The 20,510-nt window shown below is 38.1% G+C and overlaps 1 protein-coding gene and 1 long non-coding RNA gene across 7 annotated transcripts in view; one reads left to right on the forward strand and one right to left on the reverse strand.

The window, feature by feature from the left end:
• Window positions 1-3,689: 3,689 nt before the first annotated feature.
• The window catches only part of RIPK1 (receptor interacting serine/threonine kinase 1), a 73,037-nt gene continuing 56,216 nt past the window's right edge, over window positions 3,690-20,510 (reverse strand). For all 6 annotated transcript variants that reach the window (XM_078446686.2, XM_078446683.2, XM_078446685.2 and 3 more), the window contains exons 7-11: window positions 10,266-10,342; window positions 8,806-8,896; window positions 7,378-7,944; window positions 5,792-5,944; window positions 3,690-4,196 (exon numbers count right to left, since the gene is read on the reverse strand). In XM_078446686.2, coding sequence (XP_078302812.2) covers window positions 3,910-4,196; window positions 5,792-5,944; window positions 7,378-7,944; window positions 8,806-8,896; window positions 10,266-10,342 — 1,175 coding nt within the window. In that variant the 3' untranslated portion in view covers window positions 3,690-3,909. The remainder of the gene's footprint in view (window positions 4,197-5,791; window positions 5,945-7,377; window positions 7,945-8,805; window positions 8,897-10,265; window positions 10,343-20,510) is intronic.
• Window positions 9,730-20,357, forward strand: LOC145715489 (uncharacterized). The gene is made up of 2 exons (XR_014137696.1): window positions 9,730-9,844; window positions 20,204-20,357. It is a non-coding gene; the product is annotated as an uncharacterized LOC145715489 (long non-coding RNA).

A 20,510-nucleotide genomic window follows, 5' to 3' on the forward strand; every position in this document is an offset into this window, starting at 1 on the left:
ATCTACTACATCAATTTCCTGCATAGAAGGAACGAGAAATACAGTTCAGCTGTTATCATCTGACTTTCAGAAATCTTTGGTGGGTCAACGTTTCCTTATTTTTTCCTGAGAGGTTGACTGGGATTTATCAGAGATCATGAGAGTTAAAAATAGTTGTCTGTACAATTTTTAATACGTTATCCCACTGATAAATCAGCAAAAATGGTAGCACTGTGAAAAATGGTAGATTTAAGTTATTGGTTACAATTTGTTTTTAAGTGTACACTTGAGAACTAGTCCTTTATGTATAACACTATTGTGCAGTTTTGATTAAAGAGTAACTTTGTGCCAGGCACCTTATGATGCATTATTTTAATCCTCACATCAACCTTATTGGCCTATTTATAAAATGAGGAAACTGAGATTAAGAGAGGTTAGAAAGCAGGCCCTGAGTACATAGCTACAGTACAGAGGAGAATTTAAGCCTGCTTGGTTTCAGAACCTGTATTTGGATTGTTATGTGTTGTGGAATTCACTGTAACAGCATTAGGACTTCAATGATTTCTTTGTAACCAGATGCTTCTTTGGGGGTGCCTGGCTAGCTCAGTGGGTAGAGCCTGAGACTCTTGGTCTCTTGATCTAGGAGTCAGGAGTTCAAGACCCAGGTTGGATTACTTTAAAAATAATAATACAAAAAGGAAAAATAAAATATAAAAACATTTTCAGATGCTTCTAAGATCTTGAACATATAAATACCTAGTGTTTTGTTTTGTTTTGTTTCACTTCAGTCCTTTTCAGTGAAATTGCACTTTAACCCTAGCTGATTGCAATGGGCAAAACCATCAGTATTTCACTTCTTACTCCTCATTTTGTTCTGTTTTGTTTAGTTTTGTTTCACTTTAGTCCTTTTTAGTGAAACTGCACATTAACCCTGGCTGATTGCAATGGGCAAAAACCATCAATATTTCACTTCTTACTCCTCCTAAAAAATTAAAACCCAATGGGCTAAATAAAGTAAATTTAAAAATTAAACCATGATTTTGTATTAAATTCAGTTTTGGCGGTTAGTAGATATTTTTTATCCTACAACAGATGTGACAAAAAAGAATTGATCTCATTGACATGGTTACCCTTGTATCGAGAGAAATTAGAATTAATATCATCTACTTTTGCACATTGTGGCAAGGAAATTTTTACCATTCATAAAGTCAGCTTGAGCTTGTTTTCCACTGTAGTGTCACAGCCCACTTTTTTTTTTTTCATGTTTATTCATTTTTGAGAGAGAGAGAGAGAGAGAGCATAAACAGGGGAGGGGCAGAGAGTGAGACACAGAATCCGAAGCAGGCTCCAGGCTCTGAGCTGTCAGCACAGAGTGCAACGCAGGGCTGGAACTGGCAGACCGTGAGATCATGACCTGAGTCAAAGTCGGATGCTCAACCGACTGAGCCACCCAGGTGCCCCGTCACAGCCCACTTCTGATGGAAAACACTTTTATCTGAAATTGGCTAAGCCATTTATCTTAGTAAACACCTAGTTTTATTTATATTATTATAAAAAAAGACTTTTAGAAGTAGTGCACATTAAAATGTACATCAAAATATTATTTAAACCATTTTCTGAGAAAGAAAGAACTATTCCTGAAGACCTAATTTCATTTTATGGAGCCAAAACAAATACTGAAACCACAGCAACAAGTGGAAAATATACTGATATCACAAAGCTGTGAGAGCTGGAGGTGTTATTTACCAGTAGTAACCTTAGGGTCTGAATATCTTTTTTGGAACAAAGGTATGGATAGGCTTCTCTCTCATCTTGTAGTCTGTGTCATCTCACTTAAGTGATTTTCTACCCAATTGATTTTCTTGTATTGAAACTCCTTAGATACAAATTTGGCTCTTTTCAGCCCAGTTTTGACAGAGTGGGGGCTGGAGGAAGGACTTCTGAATCATGTTTGAAGGACAGCAATGCTGCAGGCTCTCAAGGCAGCAAGTTTTCATCCTGAGAGACAAATAGCGCTGTCCAGAAGCTTCCCCTTTATACCATCACTTCCTCTTGCCTGCTAATAGCAGGAGGGTGAAAAGGAGAGTTCATACAGGAAATGTCAACCTACGTGGAGAAGCCCAAACAGTTTCGTTTACAAACACATCATTTCAATTACTTATATTTGAGGTACAAAATTTTATTTTTAGAAGGCCATTAAAAATACATTCCATTTTTGCCTCTTAAAACATTGATCATTCAATCTCTTGGGAATTTAGAGAATTTAAATACTGTTAGAGGACAGAGGTACAAGGGATACATTTAGAAAAGCAATGATCCACCCCCACCCCCACCCCCACCCCAGCAAAGCCTGGGACTCTTGCCCCGTTCAATTTTCCTTTTGGTCTATGTGATCGAATGCTATGTGGCAACTAATAGTGAGCCTGGATATCTGTGGATAAGGGGCTGAGGTTCATTACTTTATGGCACTGCTCTTCTCAACCGGGGGCGGTTTTGCACTTGCAGGGAACATGTATGTGGCAGTGTCTTGTCACAACTGAAGATAGAGTAGGGGAGAACAGCACTATTGGCTTCTAGCAGGTAGAGGGCACTTTCAAACATCCAAATCCTCCAATGCACAGGGCAGCCCCCACAAGAAAGAATTACCTGGCCCAAGATCCCAATAGTGCAGAAGTTGAGAAATCCTGTTTTACAGTCCCACCTCAGGGGTGTGTGTGTGTATGTATATCATTTAGGGCCAGAGGGGATTTAGAACCAGAACCACAATACTGTTATCAATCACCAGTTCCTAGAATCTGTTCTGACAGCCGGAGTCACCACGCTGCATCCTTCTCTCCCTCCTGGAAGGGCTAAGCACAATGACATACCCTCTCTGTTTATCAAAGTGCAGACAGTGATACTGGATGGCCTGGTTGGCTTCAGTCTTCTGGTCTTCTGGTTCCTTCACTCATTCCTGAGTTTCAGGAGGACTTTGAATGATGCTAGCTAAAGGCACGGTGACCAAGCTTTGAGGCAGTCCTTTTTTGACATCACAGTTCACACACACACAAAAAGAAGAAATTTCTACAGAATCCTGGGGTAAACTGAGGAAGCTGCTCAACAGTGATCAGCCCCAAAGCTCCAGTCAGAGCATACATGCTCCCTCTTCAGGGCAGAGGTTGAGAAAATACATAAGGTATCAGAATGCTAGGAAAGAACTTAAAAACTTAGTCAAGAATTTTTGTAGTTAACCACAATTAGTAGCAATTCCTTGCAACAACTGGAAAATTCTGATATTTTTGTTCTCTATTTTTTTTTCTCCTTACTCCTTAAAATCCATTCAGCTAATTTATGGAGTGGTGATTGCATGTAATTTTTAAAGCCTGTAGTGACTGATACAACATTTGATACTGAAGTTAACAGACCTTATAGCTTTGGAATGAACTGTAGTTTTAATAAAAAAAAAAAAAAAAAACTATTTGAAGAGAACTCTCAATTTCACTGTACTCTGGTTATAATTGGAGCCTACATGGAGAAGAGAGCATAAGGTAAGAAAGTTGACTTAGTTTACATTTCTCTGAATTTGTTTTTCCTTCTCAAACAAAACTCCAGGAAATGAAATGAAGAGCATCACTGAAGGTTATGGAATATACTGAAAGAAAATTATCTTCCTTAAATACCTCTCCTCTCCCTTTCAAAACCCAATTAGGCTTTTTTTTTTTTTGCGGGGGGGGGGGGGCTGGTGCTTGACCATTAATAGGTCTTCCTGGTTAGTGGGATGTTTGCTGTAGATTTCTTTCCCATGCTCCAGCTATGGGATGCAGGAGAATTTTATGCAGACATAGAACCTCTATCAGGAAGGAAAGAATTCTGAACATTCTGAGGCAGCACATTTTCAGTGTGTTACTCACTAAGTGAGATTACCTTATGCTGCCAAAGCCTTTTCTGGAATTAGCTCTGGCTGATGTGTATCAAATAATTCAGAAGGTCTATTCTTGAACACTGGTAGAGTGCATAGGCCAGCTTTCCTACTGTGGCTCCCTTACTGCCTTCTCTCATCAGCCACTTTTGGAGCATCTGGTAAACCTTTTCTTTTAGTCCATCTCGCTCATAGTCATGGTCAATTTCATCAATCTGAGATTCAGTGAAGCCCAGCTTACGTGCACAGTTTTTCCATTGCCTTCCCAGATTTTCCCTGACTGGGTCCAGATGTTTATCAGTCAGACTAGTGATATTATCTGCCAAACAGAAAAGAGAAGAAGACATAAAGCTTTAACCCATTTGGAACATTCTAGCTTCAAAAACCTGTAGAAAGAGTCCCAGGAGACAGTAAAAAAAAAAGATAACTTCTAAATTATATAGTTATTGACTCATTGGGTGATGCTTTCCATGTCTGGAAGCCTATCTGGAGTGTTGATATGAATACAATAGAGAACCCCTTCCTCATAGCACATGCAACACTGAGCCACAGCTGATGGCTTTGGGAATGAAACCCCTGCTTGGCTACTAGGCTATAATATACAACTTTAGCCAGCGGCCATATTAATATCAGACCTTCCTGATGTAACGAGGGAAAACACCACTTTTGTTCCTTTTGGCATTTTCCACTTACATTTGGCCAGAATTAAGGTCATTCAACTCCTAATCCCCTGCACCCAACAGTTAACTTTTCTCTTATTAAGGACACAGACCATCAAGTGTGAATTCGTTCAATTACAGTGACTTCCCTGGTCTTTTAAGGAATGAGGGATCTACTTTTCAAGGTCTATTTTGGGACTCATTTCTCCTCTACCCTAAGTCTGTCTTCTCTTCTACAGCCACAACCTCTCTTTCTACTCATTCTTTCCCCTTGTCCTTCATAAAAATAACAAAAGGAGGCTAAAATATAAAATAACCACCACACACATTTTCCTTGATCCACACCCTACCTCAAAAAGCTGAACATAAGGAAAAAGACATCTCATTTTTTTACCCCTCAACTCCTGTTCTTTCCTCAGCTTCCCACAATGCAGCTTCTGTCATCATCCCTGGACATCAGCAGTCCAAAACCTCCCAAGATATTTGTCAAATTTTGTCAATACCTCTCTGGGAGAGGGATCCTGGGTTTCATCAGATTCTCAAAGGTACCTCTGTCAGCCCAAAAGTTAGGAACCTCCTATTATTAGAGCACAGCCATACCTGTCCGTGTACATATTATCTGTGGCTGCTATTGTACTACAGTGTCACTTGAGTAGTTGCAAAAGAGACCTCAGGACCAGTGAAGCCTAAAATATTTACTATCTATCCCTTGATAGAAAAGTTTTGCCAATCCTAGAGTTAATCATTAAGCTAGGTTCTTAAATCCCATTGTTTTAGCCTTGTGACTCCTTTTCCCAGGTTGTGTTTTGGGATTAATATTATGAGCCTGCATAGTGGAAAGCTGTTAAGAGAAAGCCCTATTATTTTTATTACAGAGGTGCTATTGAAGGCATAGTCTTCTTTCTTTTACAGAATCCCTCTTGATGAAGACCTGAAGGAGTTATCTCCTAGGTCTGAGTAGTAATATTGATATGATGTATTTAACACTTGACCTAGCTATGTGCCAGGCAGTGTTCTAAGCTATTTATCCATATTGACTCATTTAATTTTCATAACAAATCCATGAGTTAGATATTGTAATCATCCCCATATTAAATATAAATAAATCACAAAGGAATTATATGGAAATTACAGAGAAAACACGGGGCAATTTTCAGAGAGAATAATCAGAGAAATTTCCGGATTCCATTAGATCCTTCTAAACAAGGAAGAAAGTTCAAGGTTGCTAGGCAATGGATCCTTAAGGGCATCTTACCAAAGATATCTTGGTACTTAGAAGCTGGCTCTTCTTTCAAGTTCACGTGTGTGCTTTCCAGTAGTGCTGAATTCAATCCCCCAATCTCCATATAATTATGGTCTCCAACCTGAATGCCAGCGCTGTTGTATATGTTACATTTTATAGACTCATCTGAATAGAGAGAAATATACAGGTAAGTATATCTAGATTGAAAGCAAGAGAGGGGCACCTGAGTGGTTGGTTGGTTAAGTGTCCAACTTCAGCTCTGATTGTGATCTCACAGTTCATGAGTTCCAGCCCTGCATTGGGCTCTCTACAGTCAGAGCCCACTTCAGATCTTCTGCCCCACCCCTCTCTCTGCCCCTCCCCCACTCAGGCGCGCGCGCGCGCGCGCGCGCGCGCGCGCAAGCTCTCTCTCTCTCCCTCTCTCAAAAATAAATAAACATTAAAAAAAAAAAGCAAGCAAGAGAAATAGATACAATACGGTAAGAGGGCAGGGCTTTACTCCAGATGTATAAGTTATTTATCCTATGCCACTCTTTGAAATTTTCTTCTTTAAAATGTAGCTGAACCAACCTCACATCCATCAGGATGGCTACTGTTAACAAAAACAAAAAATAGAAAATAACAAGTGTTTGTAAGGATGTGGATGAACTGGAACCCTGGTGTACTGCTGGTGGGAATATAAAATGGTGCAGCCACTGTGGTAAACAGTATGGAGGTTCTTCAAAAATTAAAAACAGAATTACTCTATGATCCAGCAATTTCACTTCTGGGAGTATACCCAAAGGAATAGAAAGCAGGGCCTCAAACACATGTTTGCACACTCATGTTTATAGCAGCCACTCAAGTGTCTGTCAACAGATGAACAAATAAACAAAATGTGTTATATACAGACAATGGAATATTATTCAGCCTTAAAAAGGAAGGAAGTTCTGTCACAGGTTACAACATGGATGAACCTTTAGGACATTGTGCTAAGTGAAGTAAGGCAGTCACAAAAGGACAAATACTGTATGATTCCATTCATATGAAGTACCTAGAGTGGTTAAGTTCATAGAGAAAGAAAGTAGAATGGTGGGTGCCAGAGGCTGGGTGGGAGGGAATGGGGAGTTAATGCCTGATGAGTACAGAGTTTCAGTGTGGGAAGATGAAAAGAGTTGTGGAGATAAATGGTGGTGACGGTAGCCCAACACTATGGTTTTCACCACAAATGGTTGTCTTTGGCCTATATAAGATAAGAAACAAAAATATCTAAGACTTCTTACCTTCAGAAAACAGCAAGCAAGAAAAAGAACACAAGCAGTGACCTTCACTTCCATCAGGGATTAGGATAATGGGACCACTGTGATGAACGTTAGAGCAGAAGATGCCTACCAGTTATCAGGACCTGTAACCCAACACCTGTGGGCAGGTGCAATGAATTCTACCCAGACTGAGGTCAAGTGGTCTGATGGAGACTATTCCATGGCTACAAACTGCATCTGGCAACCGAAGACTGCAAACAACTCACCCTTGTTACCTGGTAGTCTACAACAGAGCTAATGGCTGCTTTATTTTCAGAAATTTTAATTGTTTAGATTGTAACTGAAAAAACTGTTTACCTCTTGATGGCAAAGAGCTGAATGGGATGGTGGGTGTGTTTCCCAGTAGGTTGGTCTCAGGCACTGGAGTTTTATGCACACTTGGCATATGGCTTGGATTTGGTCCATACCAAACTCTTGGACTTGGTGTTCCCAGATCCAACGGTCTTGCTCCCAAACCATACAGATTGTACAATCCATTGTTCCAGTATAGTACTTGAGGTTGGCTGGTTAGCCCTGTTGGTTGGTGTACTGCATTACCATGACCGGTTGCACTGGAATAAGGAATGCCTTTTACTCCTGGGTTCTGAACATTCTCATAGGGTTTCTGCTGTGCAAACGGGTCATGGGAGACCCTTCGTCTCCTTTCCTCCTCTCTATTATAAGCCATATTCTGTCTGAACGGCTTTGTCTGCCTGTCCATGCGGCTGCCATAAAGATGGTAGTTGGCTTCCTCCTGGAGTTTACTCCGCAAGCTGAGCTCATTCTCCTCCTGCTGGTACTCTACGGAGGGAGCAAACCAGGATTCCTCCACAGGGCCCATCCCAAGTCCTTGTGAACTGTGCAGAGAACTGGGCTGTTCTGGGGCTGAGAACAAAAGATCAACATTGGAAAGAGTTTCATAAAGCAGTAAGAAGTAAAATAAAACCTGAGCACCATCATAAATATGCACCTCAGAACATACTGAAAACTTTGAGAACAAATCAAAAAGCATTTACTTGATGGTCCTCTTCCTACAAGTTATATAGGTAATAAAATGAAGCCACTGCCTGGTGGTGAGAGAGCACTAGAGAAATTTTAACAAGCAACAGAAATATGAGTGTCACAGGAATGACCAAGGAAGAAAGGGACTTGTATTGCAACAGAGAAGGTGGGTGTCTCCTTGGTATGAGGCAGGGCTGGACAAAAGGAATAGTTAACAGCTTGGTGCTAAGCACTTTCCATGGATTCTTTTATTCTTTAAAAGCCCTGTAAGAATACGATCAATTATTATCATGATTTGATGGATGAAGTTTACAAGAGGTTAACTTGCCCCAGAATAGATAGCAATTAAGTGGTTTCAATATCCTATTGTCTGTTTTCCCTTTTGTTATAATGGAAAAAAGTACCCTCCTTGAATCTGAGACCAACCTCCCTGCTTGTTCTCTGAATCCATCATCCCTGACCTTCTCAAGGACTATGCTTCCACGTATGTCCTCTCTTTGTCCTGATGTCACTTTCTCCCTATCAGATATATGTTCAAGATGCTTTATGATTTTGGTGAATGCAAGGTTGCTTACTATTTCAAATACATGTATTTTCCCTCCCAAATATATTATAAATTCCCTTATGGCAGGGGTTAAATATTATAGCGTCTTCTGTTTCTTATACGGTCATGAATAGTTACTTTAGAAAATAGAATGAATGAATGAATGACTGAATAAAGTACTTTCAATCATAGTATGTTACCTGAATTTGACCTGCTTGGAGGTATTGCTATACAGTCAATCTGGAGAGAATGCATTCTCTTCACAAATGAATTTTGGTCTGGATACTCTTTCTATAATTAAGAGCGTAAATGCACACTTTAGTAAACAGTAGAAAATAGTTCCAGAAAATTATTATAAGAAAAATGAGTCTTTTCAAAAGGTAGAAATTTCATATAGCTCTTACGAGGAATAAATATTTTTTAAAAATAATCTTTTTTCCCAAATAGCCATAAAATCTTAAAAAAAAAGAACAAATTTGGAAGGTTCACACTTCCTGATTTCAAAACTCACTACAAGACTACAGAAATCAAAACAATGTGGTATTCAAGACACCTGGGTGGCTCAGTCGGTTAAGCATCCAACTTCAGCTCAGGTCATGATCCCAACGTCCGTGGGTTCAAGCCCCGCATTGGGCTCTGTGCTAACAGCCAGAGCCTGGTACCTGCTTCAGATTGTGTCTCCCTCTCTCTCTCTGCCCCTCCCCTGCTCACGCTGTCTCTCTCTCAAAAATAAACATTAAAAAATTTTTTTAATAAAAAAAAAATGTGGTATTAGCCTAAGGATAAGCATAGACCAATGGAACATAACAGAGAGCCCAGAAATAAACCCTTGTATGAGCAATTGATTTTCACAAAGGGTGCTAAGACCATTCAATGGGGGAACACTGGATATTGACTCTCTTAATTTATCTTTATCTTAAAACCTCCTTATGCCTGCCTATTTTCTTTACTGTAGTCTTGCCTTCATGATTATAGTATGTTGCTGTTAGACTTATGCTAGCAGCTTATTTCCTGAGGGTGTGTATGTAGGGAAGGTCTTTGTTTCCCTTGGTTACTTGTTGGTAACAATCCTTGTCATAGCCCAGACACCAAATTCATTGCTTCAGGTTGAAGTGGATGCTGCTCCTTTGCTTAGCACAAGGTTATCAGGGGGAGGAGCCAACTTTTGAAACTGCAACAACCCGGTTCCCAAGTAAAGATCTCATCGTTGATGTCACAGGTGACCGTGCTGTTTCTTCGGTACGTTGACACAAGGCTCGCTCCTCCAGTACTTTTTCAGCATTATGTTTAGGGGTAGTGTTTTTTGTTTTTTGTTTTTTTCTGTTGTATGTCTTAGCAAATTTAATTCTGTTGGCTTTCTATCTTTCAAGAATTCCTCAGAACGACTGATCCACTTGTGGTACTTTCCATTCTATTCCAGTGATGCTGTGCTTTTGTTTTCATATTGCTATATATAATTTCTCTCATTTCATTAGTTTCGATGGAGGAATGGGTCCAGTATGCCAACTTGATGATATCTATATAAAATTGCTAATTTTGTTTCATGTGATTACTAACTAAGCTAGCCTACTTCAAATCTTAGTAACAAGTTATATTGCTTTGAATTTCAAGATTGATAATATATATGCTTTGATAGGTTAATGTTTTGAGCATTACCTACCTTTAAACTTGTCACATCCTCTTCTACATTTTCTTCTAATTGATCTACATAAAAAGGCCTAAATTTTTCTTCAATACCTATATAAAGAAATAATACTATAAATTTCTTAAGTATTTTCTAAAGTAATAACCATATGCGAAATAACTGCTTGAGCTAACGCCAACCCTAAAGTAAAATTTGAGTATTAGTAATCTATTATCTTTGAATTACTTATCTTAATCTGTGGACAAAGCAGTAAAATAAAAATTTAAATGCCAAATCTCTGACTTACTCAAAGAGACTAGCAAGACTAATAACTAGGTGGAAGAAGAAGGAACAGGGTAACACGAGAAACCAAGGGCTATTGGGGTGCCTGGGTGGCTCAGTTGGTTGAGCGTCTGACTTCAGCTCAGGTCATGATCTCACAGTTTGTGAGTTCGAGCCCCGCATCAGGCTCTGTACTAACAGCACAGAACCTGGAGCCTGCTTTTGATTCTGTGTCTCCCTCTCTCCCTGTCCCTCCCCTTCTCATGCTCTGTCGCTCCCATCTCAAAAATAAATAAACATTAAAAAAAATTTTTTTAAATAAAAAAAAAAAAAAAAAGAAACCAAGGGCTATTGCCTAATAGCATGTTTCTCTCACTGCAGCACAAAGCCCTATCTAGTATAAATTAATCTCCAAGTGAGCAAGGATGGGTGGACTCCTTGTTTCTGTCTCCCTGGTATCAGAATTCTAGGATAGGGGCACCTGGGTGGCTCAGTCAGTTAAGCATTTGATTCATGATTTCAGCTCAGGTCACGATCTCATGGTTCATGGATCTGAGCCCCACATCAGGCTCCACGCTGACGGCGTGGAACCTACTTGAGATTCTCTCTCCCTCTGTCTCTGCCTCTCCCCTGCTGCCATTCTCTCTCTCAAAATAAATACACTTAAAAAAAATTATTACAGAATACTCAGAATAGTGATTTGATATAAAAAGTTAAAGGCTGTCAGCCTTAAAAGAAAAAGGCAACTTTCACTTCCAGGAAGATGGAGTAGGCATACTTTTCCTTATTTCTCCCTCTAAGCACAAGAACCCCTAGATATCACATATGAAACAAACATAAAAAGAGTCTGAAAGAAGGAAAGACAAAGGCTGACAAACTAGGGACTTTGGGATCTGAGGAAAGACATGACAATGTGTTCATTTAGGATTTCTTTTTGCCTCTTAGATCCCAGACTTGGGCTTAAAGAAGCTGGCAACCCAATGGAAAAAAAAAAAAAATCCTAATTAAATAAAGCCTGATCCTTTGAGCCAAAGGACTAAGCAAAGAGCATCCTAGCAAGACAAAAGACCTTTAGTCAATAACCACTCTCCAGGCAAACATCACAGAAAATACTGTAGCTCCATTCCCAACCTCACCAGCAAAGGCCAGGTAGGTAGCTGAGACTTCCAACCTCATGAGACAGTAACAGGGTATACCAACACCCCTACCGGGGTGATGTCAGAGAAGGCCAAAAAGGAAGCCAGGACCTTCCTTCTTGCCAGATGGTAATGAGCACTCCACTCAGTGGTGTCAATGGATTACCAGGGCAGACTGGACTTGCACCCTTACTTTGTAGTTGTAAGGTGCCCCTATTCATTCCAATGGAGAAGTGTCAGAAAAGGGCTAGTGGGAGTCAGAACTTTCACTTCCATTGCAGTGTCCATGGAGACCAGGTGGACTCCATTGGAACTTCCACCCTCACCAGTAAAAAGAAGCCGCACCCCCCACCCCAGGTGTCAACAGGGCTCAATAGAAAACCTGGACTTCCCTCTACCTGTCACAAAAAGGTAACAGTCATCCTTCCACTGCCAAAGCCATGTCAGAAAAGGCTAGCTGAAACAGAAGGCTTAAGGAAGATCCAGAATCTCATAACATTGTAAGAAAATGTATAAGTTTCAATAGAAAAATGACTCATCACACTAAGAACCAGGAATATCTCAAACTGAAGGAAAAAACATAATCAATAGATGCCAACACGAAGATATTAGAGATATTAGAATTACCTGCTTAAGGATTTTTAAACAGCCATGATAAAAATGCTTCAATAAGCAATTACAAAGTTAAAAACAAATGAAAAAACAGCTTCAACAAAGAAAGAGAAGATATAAAATAAATTTCAATGAAATTTTTGAACTGAAAAATGTAATAAACCAAAATGGATAAATTCAACAGCAGAATAAAAGGGACACAGGAAAGTCAGTGAACTGAAAGACCAGAATGATAGAAATATACTAATCGGATCAAGAGGGAGAAAATAAACTGAGAAAAAAGTGTACAAAACCTCAGTGACAAGTGGAACTCTAACAAAAGTTCTAGTATTTCTATTAACAGAATCTCAGAAAGAAAGGAAAAAGAGAGCATGGCTGAAAAAAGTACTCTAAGAGATAATGGCTGAAAGCCTCTCCAATTTGGCAAGGGACACATGACCTAACAGATTCAAAAATCAAAACAAAACTCAAACAGAATAAACCCAGAGAAATTCATACCAAAACGAATAATAATTAAACCTCTGAAAGATAAAGAAAAAATCATGAAAGCAGTCAGAGAAAATACCTTACCTGTAAGTTAAAAAAAAAAAAAAGAAAAGAAAAGAAAGAAAAAAAGGATTTCTTAACTGAAACCACAGAGGCCAGAAGAAGTGGCACAGTATTTATTAGGTCCTGAAAGAGAAGAATTGTCCACCTAGAATCCTACACCCAGCAAAAATATCCTTCAGAAATGAAGGGAAGATCAAGACATTCTCAAATGAAGAAAAACTACAGTAATTTGTCCCTAGCAGACACACTCTAAAAGAATGGCTAAAGAAACTTCCTAAACAAGAAGGAAATGATTAAAAAAAAAAAAAAAAAAAAAGATACTTGGTATATCAGGAAGAAAGAACACATATGGTATAACTAAAAAATAAATAGGTGTTCTTTTTCCCAGTTTCAGCCGGTTCATGGCAGGGAACTTCCTCAAATCCTTAAGATATTCTAGGCAGTAAGAATTGTATGTTAATGAGATGGCTTCAGGCTGGAGGCATGGGGAGGAGAAGATAGATAGCTTCAGGATGGGAGCTGGTCACCAGAAAAACCTAGCTATTACTACAGGCTTGGAGCTTTCATTACAGCTCCCTGACCTACAGTGAGCGGACAGAGACTGGAGATTGAGCCCACCAATGATTTAATCAATAATGCCCACCTAATTAAGCCTCCATGAAAACCTGTTAACAACAAGGTTTGGAGAGCTTCCAGGTTAGTGAATACATTGAGTGGGTACATTTTTGGGAAAGGGGCATGCCCAAAGAGGGCATGAGAGCTTCATGGCACACCACTCCCACCACCAATAACTTGCTTAATGAAATCTCTTCCCTTGGCTGTTCCTGAGTTGTATCCTTTATTATAACCCAGTAAATGTAAGCAAAATGTTTCCTGAGTTTTATGAGTTGTTCTAGTGAATTACCGAACCTCAGGGGGTAGTATGAGGACCTTCAGATTTGTATTTGATGGGGCAGAAATGTGGGTAGCCTGGGCACCCTATCTGCATCTGGTATATAAAGTGGGGACAATCTTACAGCAGGACTAAGCCCTTAAACCTGTGGAATCTGACAATAACTCCAGGTAGTCACTGTCAGAATTTAATTGAATTCTAGAGTACCCAGTTGTGACTCATTTGGTGTCAGAACTAGTATTACAAAAAATACCCCACAACACAGTGATAAAAAATATGGCTAAATACAATAGGCTTTCCTTCTCCTTTTGAATCTTCTAGACTATGATTGATAGTTGAAGAAGAACTGTAACAATGTCAAAGTATTATAAATGTATGTAGAGGAAATATTTAAGGCAATTATATACAGAGGAAAGTAAAGAGAAGTAAAGGAAGTAAAGTGTTTATACTTCATTTAAACTGGTAAAATAACATTAGTAGACTGCAATAAATTATGTACAGATGGTATAACACCTAGAGTATCCATTAGGAAAACTATGCTCAAAAATATTGTCAGTAAATTCAAATGGGATTCTAAAAATGTTTAAGAATGCACAGGAACGTAGCAAAAAGAAAACAGAGAAATGAAAAACAGAAAGAACAGAAAACAAGACAAAATGGCAAACATGAGCTCTAACATAACAATAATTACATTAAATGTATATGGTCTAAAAACACCAATCAAAAGACAGACATTGGCAGAATAAAGAAATGACCCAAGTATATGCTGTCACAAAAAACTCACTTCACATATAATTGATTATAGGTAGTTGAAAGTAAAAAGATGGAGAAAGATGTATCATGTTAACATTAATAAAAGGAAAGAAGGGTGGCTATATTAATATCCAAAAAAGTAGACATCAGAGCACAGATGACTACTGAAGACAAAAAGGGACATTTATATAATGATAAAGGATCAATCCATCAAGACACAGCGATCCTAAATATACATGTGCCAAACAACAGAGATGTGAAATCTATAAAGCAAAAGATGATAAAACGAAAAGCAGAAATAGACAAATTCACAATTCTAGTTGGAGATTTGAACATTTCTCTCAACGATTTAAAGTACTAGAAAAAACATCAGCCAAGGTATAAAAGAACTCAACATTATCAACAGGATCTAATTGAGATCTACAGAATACCCTACCCAACAACAGCAGAATAACCCATTTCTTTCAAGTGTCCACAGAACATATACCAAGATACACCATATCCTGGACATAAAATAAGCCTCAATAAATTTTAAAGGTTGAAACACACAGAATGTGTTCTCTGACTATAATGAAATCAAGCCGAAGATCAATAACTGAAAGATAACAGGACAATCTCCAAACTCTTGGAAACTAAACAATATACTTTTTTTTTTTTTAATCTTTATTTATTTTTGAGTGAGAGACAGACAGTGTGAGCAGGGGAGGGGTAGAGAGAGAAGGAGACACAGGATCTGAAGCAGACTCCAGGCTCTGAGCTGTCAGCACAGAGCCCAATGTGGGGCTCGAACGCACAAACCATGAGATCATGACCTCAGCCAAAGTTGGACGCTTAACCAACTGAGCCATCCAGGCTCCCCAACAACATACTTCTAAATAATGCATAGATCAAAGAGAAAGTCTTGAAAAATTTTAAATGCAATTAAATAAATGAAAGTAAAAAAGAACTTATCAAAACTTGTGGGGACATAACTAAAGCAGTGCCGAGAAGGAAATTTATGGCATTACATACATATTAGAAAAAAGAAAAGGTCTCAAATCCAAATCAATAATTTAACTTCCCATCTCAAGAACCTAGAAAAAGAAGAACAAAACAAACAAAAAGTAGAGAAAGGAAATGATAAGGAACAGGGGTCTGTTAGAAAACATAAAAACAATAGAGAAAATCAATGAAACACAAAGCTGGTTGTTTGAAAAGATCAATAAATTGATAAACCTCTAGGAAGACTGACAAAGGAAAACAGAAGACATAAATAACTAGTACCAGGAATGAAACAGGGCATATCACTACAAACACTGCAGATATCTAAATACTAATAAGGGATACTACAAACAACTTTACATATATAAATTTGACAGCTTAAATGAAATATATAATTTCCTCAAAAAATACAGACTATCACAACTAGAACTACCAAGCTACTTGGTATACTACTCTGATATAAAACATACTACTCTGATGTAAAACAGATCTGGATAGCTCCTATACTATTAAAGAAATTAACTTCACAATTTTAAACTCTCAAAAAAGAGGGATGCCTGGGTGGCTCAGTCAGTTGGGCATCCACTTCGGCTCAGGCCATGATCTTATGGTTCATGTGTTCAAGTCCCACATCGGGCTCTGTGCTGACAGCTCAGAGCCTGGAGCCTGCTTCAGATTCTGTGTCTCCCTCTCTCTCTCTGTCCCTCCCCCACACACGCACATGCAGACTCTCTTTCTCTTTCTCTCTCTCAAAAAAGGAATAAACATTAAAAAAAATTTTTTTAACTCCCAAAAAAGAAATTTCCAGGCCCAGATGGTTTCATGGGAGAATTCTATCAAACTTTTAAAGAATTGACATCAATTACATCCATTCTCTTCCAGAAAATAGGAGGAAAAACTTGTCAATTTATTTTATGAAGCCAATATTGACCCTGATAGCAAAACCAGACAAAGGGGGGCACCTGGGTAGCATAGTCAGTTAAGCGTCTGACTCTTGATCTCAGCTCAGGTTATGATCTCATAGTTCATGAGTTCAAGACCCATACTGGGCTCTGTGCTGATGGTGTGGAGCATGCTTGGGATTCTGTCTCCCCTTCTTTCTGCCCTCCTCCACTTGTGCTTTCTTTCTCAAAATAAATAGATTTTAAAAATTAAAAAAAAAAAAAGACAATATAAAAACCAGAAAGGTATAGACCAATATCCTCATGAATATACATGCAAAAGTCTTAAAAAATACTAGCAAATGGAATTTAGCAATAAATAAAAAGAATCATACACCACTACTGAATAGGTTTTATTCCTGAGACGCAAGGCTGGTTTGGTACTCAAAAATCAGTGTTAATGCCCCATCCTAACAGTTTAAAGAAGCGAAATAATGACCATATCAATCAATGCGGAAAAAGCAGTTGACAAAATTCAAAACCCATTCATGATAAATTCTCAGAAAAATAAGAACAAATATGGTGAACTTCCTCAACTGATAAAGAGTATCTACTAAATACCCATAACTAACATCATACTTCATAGTGAAAGTCCAAATGCTTTCCCCAAATACTGAGAAAAGATGAGGATATCTGATTTCACTGCTCTTATTTAAGATAATGCTAGAAATTCTAGACAATATGATAAAGTAAGAAAAGGAGATAAAAGTCATATAGATCAGAAAGGAAGAAATAAAACTGTCCCTATTTGGAGATGACATGAAAATCTAAAAAAAGATCTCTAAAAAACTCCTGGAATTAATAAGTGAGTTCAACAGAGTCATAAGATACAAGATTAACATACAAAAAAAAAATCAACTATATTTCTATATTCTAGCAATGAGCAAATGGACACCTAAATTTAAAATACAAACTATTTAGGGGCGCCTGGGTGGCTCAGTCGGTTGAGTGTCCAACTTCAAGTCAGGTCATGATCTCGCGGTCCGTGAGTTTGAGCCCCACGTTGGGCTCTGAGCTGATGGCTCAGAGCCTGGAGCCTGCTTCCGATTCTGTGTCTCCCTCTCTCTCTGCCCCTCCCCCGTTCATGCTCTGTCTCTGTCTCAAAAATAAATAAATGTTAAAAAAAAAAAATTTTTTTTAAATAAAATACAAACTATTTATAATTTGTCAAAAAAGAAAATATATAGAACTCGCATGCTGAAAACTATACAACCCTGATAAAATAAATCAAAGAAGATATAAATAAATAAAGAGACATATTGTGTTTGTGGATTTGAAGGCTTGATATAGTAAAGACCTCAGTTCTCCCCAAATGGATATACTGATTTAACACAATTTCTATCAAAATTCTAGTAAGATTTTTTTTTTTGGTAGGTACAGACAAGATTTTTCTAAATTTTATATGGAAAGACAAAGGAACTAGAGGGGCTGAAAGAATTTTTTAAATAAAGAATTTATTTAATTCTACTAAATTTTAAGACTTATATCACTATATTAATTAAGACTGTGGGTACTGACAGAGGGGAGATGCATGGAATAGAGATACACCAGAATACAGAACCCAGAAATATACCCATACAAACATCCCAACTGATTTCTGCCAAAGAAGAAAAAGCCATTCAATGGAGGAAAGATAGACTTTCAAACAAATGGTGCCTGAACAAGTGGATATTCATAAGCAAAAAATGAACTTCAAACTAAGCCATGTACCTTATACAAAAATTAATTCAAAACGGATGTGGTATTTTTCCAATAAAATATAAACTGAAAACTGCCAAGAAGGACAACCAAATATTTAGTTCTGTGCTACTGTTCTTTGGTTAGCAATTAAAAATTTTCCTGGACAATTAGAAAAAAAATATATAGAAAAAAAATATACTTAACACAGAATTAAATGTAAAACTGTAAGAATTTTAGAACAAAACACATGAGAAAATCTTTGAGATCTAACACTGACAGTGTTCTTAGGCTTGACATCAAAGTACAATCCATAAAAAGGAAAAATCAATAAACTAGACTTCAAAAACTTTTACTCTATGAAAGATGCTGCTAAGAGGATAAAGAAACTCTTATACGTTGGAAGAAAATATTTGCAAACCACGTATCCAATGAAGAAATACTATATATAATATATAAGGAGCACTCAAAATTCAACAGTAAAAAACAAAGCAATCAAATGAGAAAATGGGCAAAAGACATAAAGCACCAAAGCACATAAAAAAATATTCAATGTCCTTAGCCATTAGAAAACCCACAAAAAAGCAATCATGAAACTACTATACAACCTAGCTATCTCATTCCTGGGTATTATTCCAGAGAAATAAAGACATATATCCACACAAAAACATGTAACAATGAATATTTACAGCACTGTTAGTTATAACAGCCAAAAACTAGGAGCAAACCAGATTTCCTTTGAGGAGTGAATAAATAAACTGTTGTACATCCACACCATGGAATGCTACTCAGCAACAAAAAGGAACAAATCATTGATTCAAACAACCACTTGGATAAATCTCTAGGGAATTATGGTGAGTGGCAAAAAGCCAATCCAAAGGGATCCCAAAAAGTAGTTTATGATTCTATCCATGTAATATTTGTGAAATGACCAAAATGATAGAGAACAGATTCATGATCACCAGAATGTGAAGGAGAGGGGTGGGGCTGGGGAGAGAGTAGGGTTGGCTATAAGAGGGCAACATAAGGGACCCTTATGGTGATGGAGATGTTCCATATCTGACCGTATCAATGTCAGTATCCTAGTTGTGATACTATACTATATACAGTTTGGCCAGATGCTATCATTGGGGTAAACTAGGTAAAAGGCATAAGGGATGTTTCTGTGTTCTTCCTTTTTTTTTTTTTTTTTTTTAAGATTGTTAAGTAGGGGTACCTGGGTGGCTCAGTAGGTTGAGCATCTGACTTCAGCTCATATCATGATCTCATGGTTCAGTTCATGAGTTCAAGCCCCACATCAGGTTCATTCCTGTCAAAACCAGAGCCCATTTCAGATCCTCTGTTCCCCTCTCTCTGCCCCTCCCCCGCTTGTGTGATTTTTTTTTTCTCTCTCTCTCTAAAAAATAAACATTAAAAAAAGAAGAGATTTTTAAGTAATCTCTACACCCAACCTGGGGCTTGAACTTACAACCCCGAGATCAAGAGTCGCACACTCTACCAACTGAGAAAGCCAGACTCCCCTCTGTCTTTTTCTTACAACCACACATAAATCTATAATTATCTCAAAACAAGAAATATAATTTAATTTTCATTTTTTAAAGTTTATTCAATTATTTTAAGGGTGGGGAGGCAGAGAGAGGGGGGGGGAGGGGGAGAATCCCAAGCAGGCTCCACACTGTCAATGCAGAGACCAATGCAGGGCTCAAACCCATAAACCGTGAGATCACGACCTGAGCTGAAGTCAAGAGTCGGATGCTTAAAAGAATGAGCTGCCTCAAGAAATTTAATTAAAAAAAAAAAAAGAAAAAGGCATGGAAGAAGAGAAGAGACAAAGCCAGGAGAAAATTCAGGCTGACTAAGAGAATAAGAAAACAAGCAAGTAAATTAAAGTACCACTCTAATCCTTGGTAGTAGTGGTAGATGAGGCTTTAATTCTGTTTCCTCATAGCAGAAATATGAAAGTAAAATGCTTTGTAGGCTCCTAAGTGACTTCTTACTATTTATTTTGTCCTCACCTGATTTTCTTTCCTCTGATTTCCATTTTTCCTCTGCCTCTAGGATCTTAGCAAGATCCTAGGTAACCTAGGGGTATGAGAGGAGGTACAAGATGTGGCAAACATCCATATCCCTTGCCCTCTCCCTCCACTACAGGCCCAATCAAAATGACAACATACATCTTCAAATATGTCAGCTACACAAGGGGAGGGAGAAGAAAGAAAAGAAGCTACGAAATAAGAAGGCCAGTGGAAGCAACCCAGGTATCCACCAACAGATGAATGGATAAATAAAATGTGGTATATACATACCATTCAGCAAGAAAAAGGAAGGAGATTCTGACATGTGCTACAACATGGAGGAACCTTAAAGACATTATGCTGAAAGAAGCCACGTACAAAAAGATACTGTATGATTCCACTTATATGAGATACCCAGAGAGGTCAAATTCCTAGAGATGGAA

The sequence above is a fragment of the Panthera onca genome, chromosome B2 (assembly GCF_046562875.1).
Source record: "Panthera onca isolate mPanOnc1 chromosome B2, mPanOnc1 haplotype 2, whole genome shotgun sequence".
NCBI classification, from domain to species: domain Eukaryota; kingdom Metazoa; phylum Chordata; class Mammalia; order Carnivora; family Felidae; genus Panthera; species Panthera onca.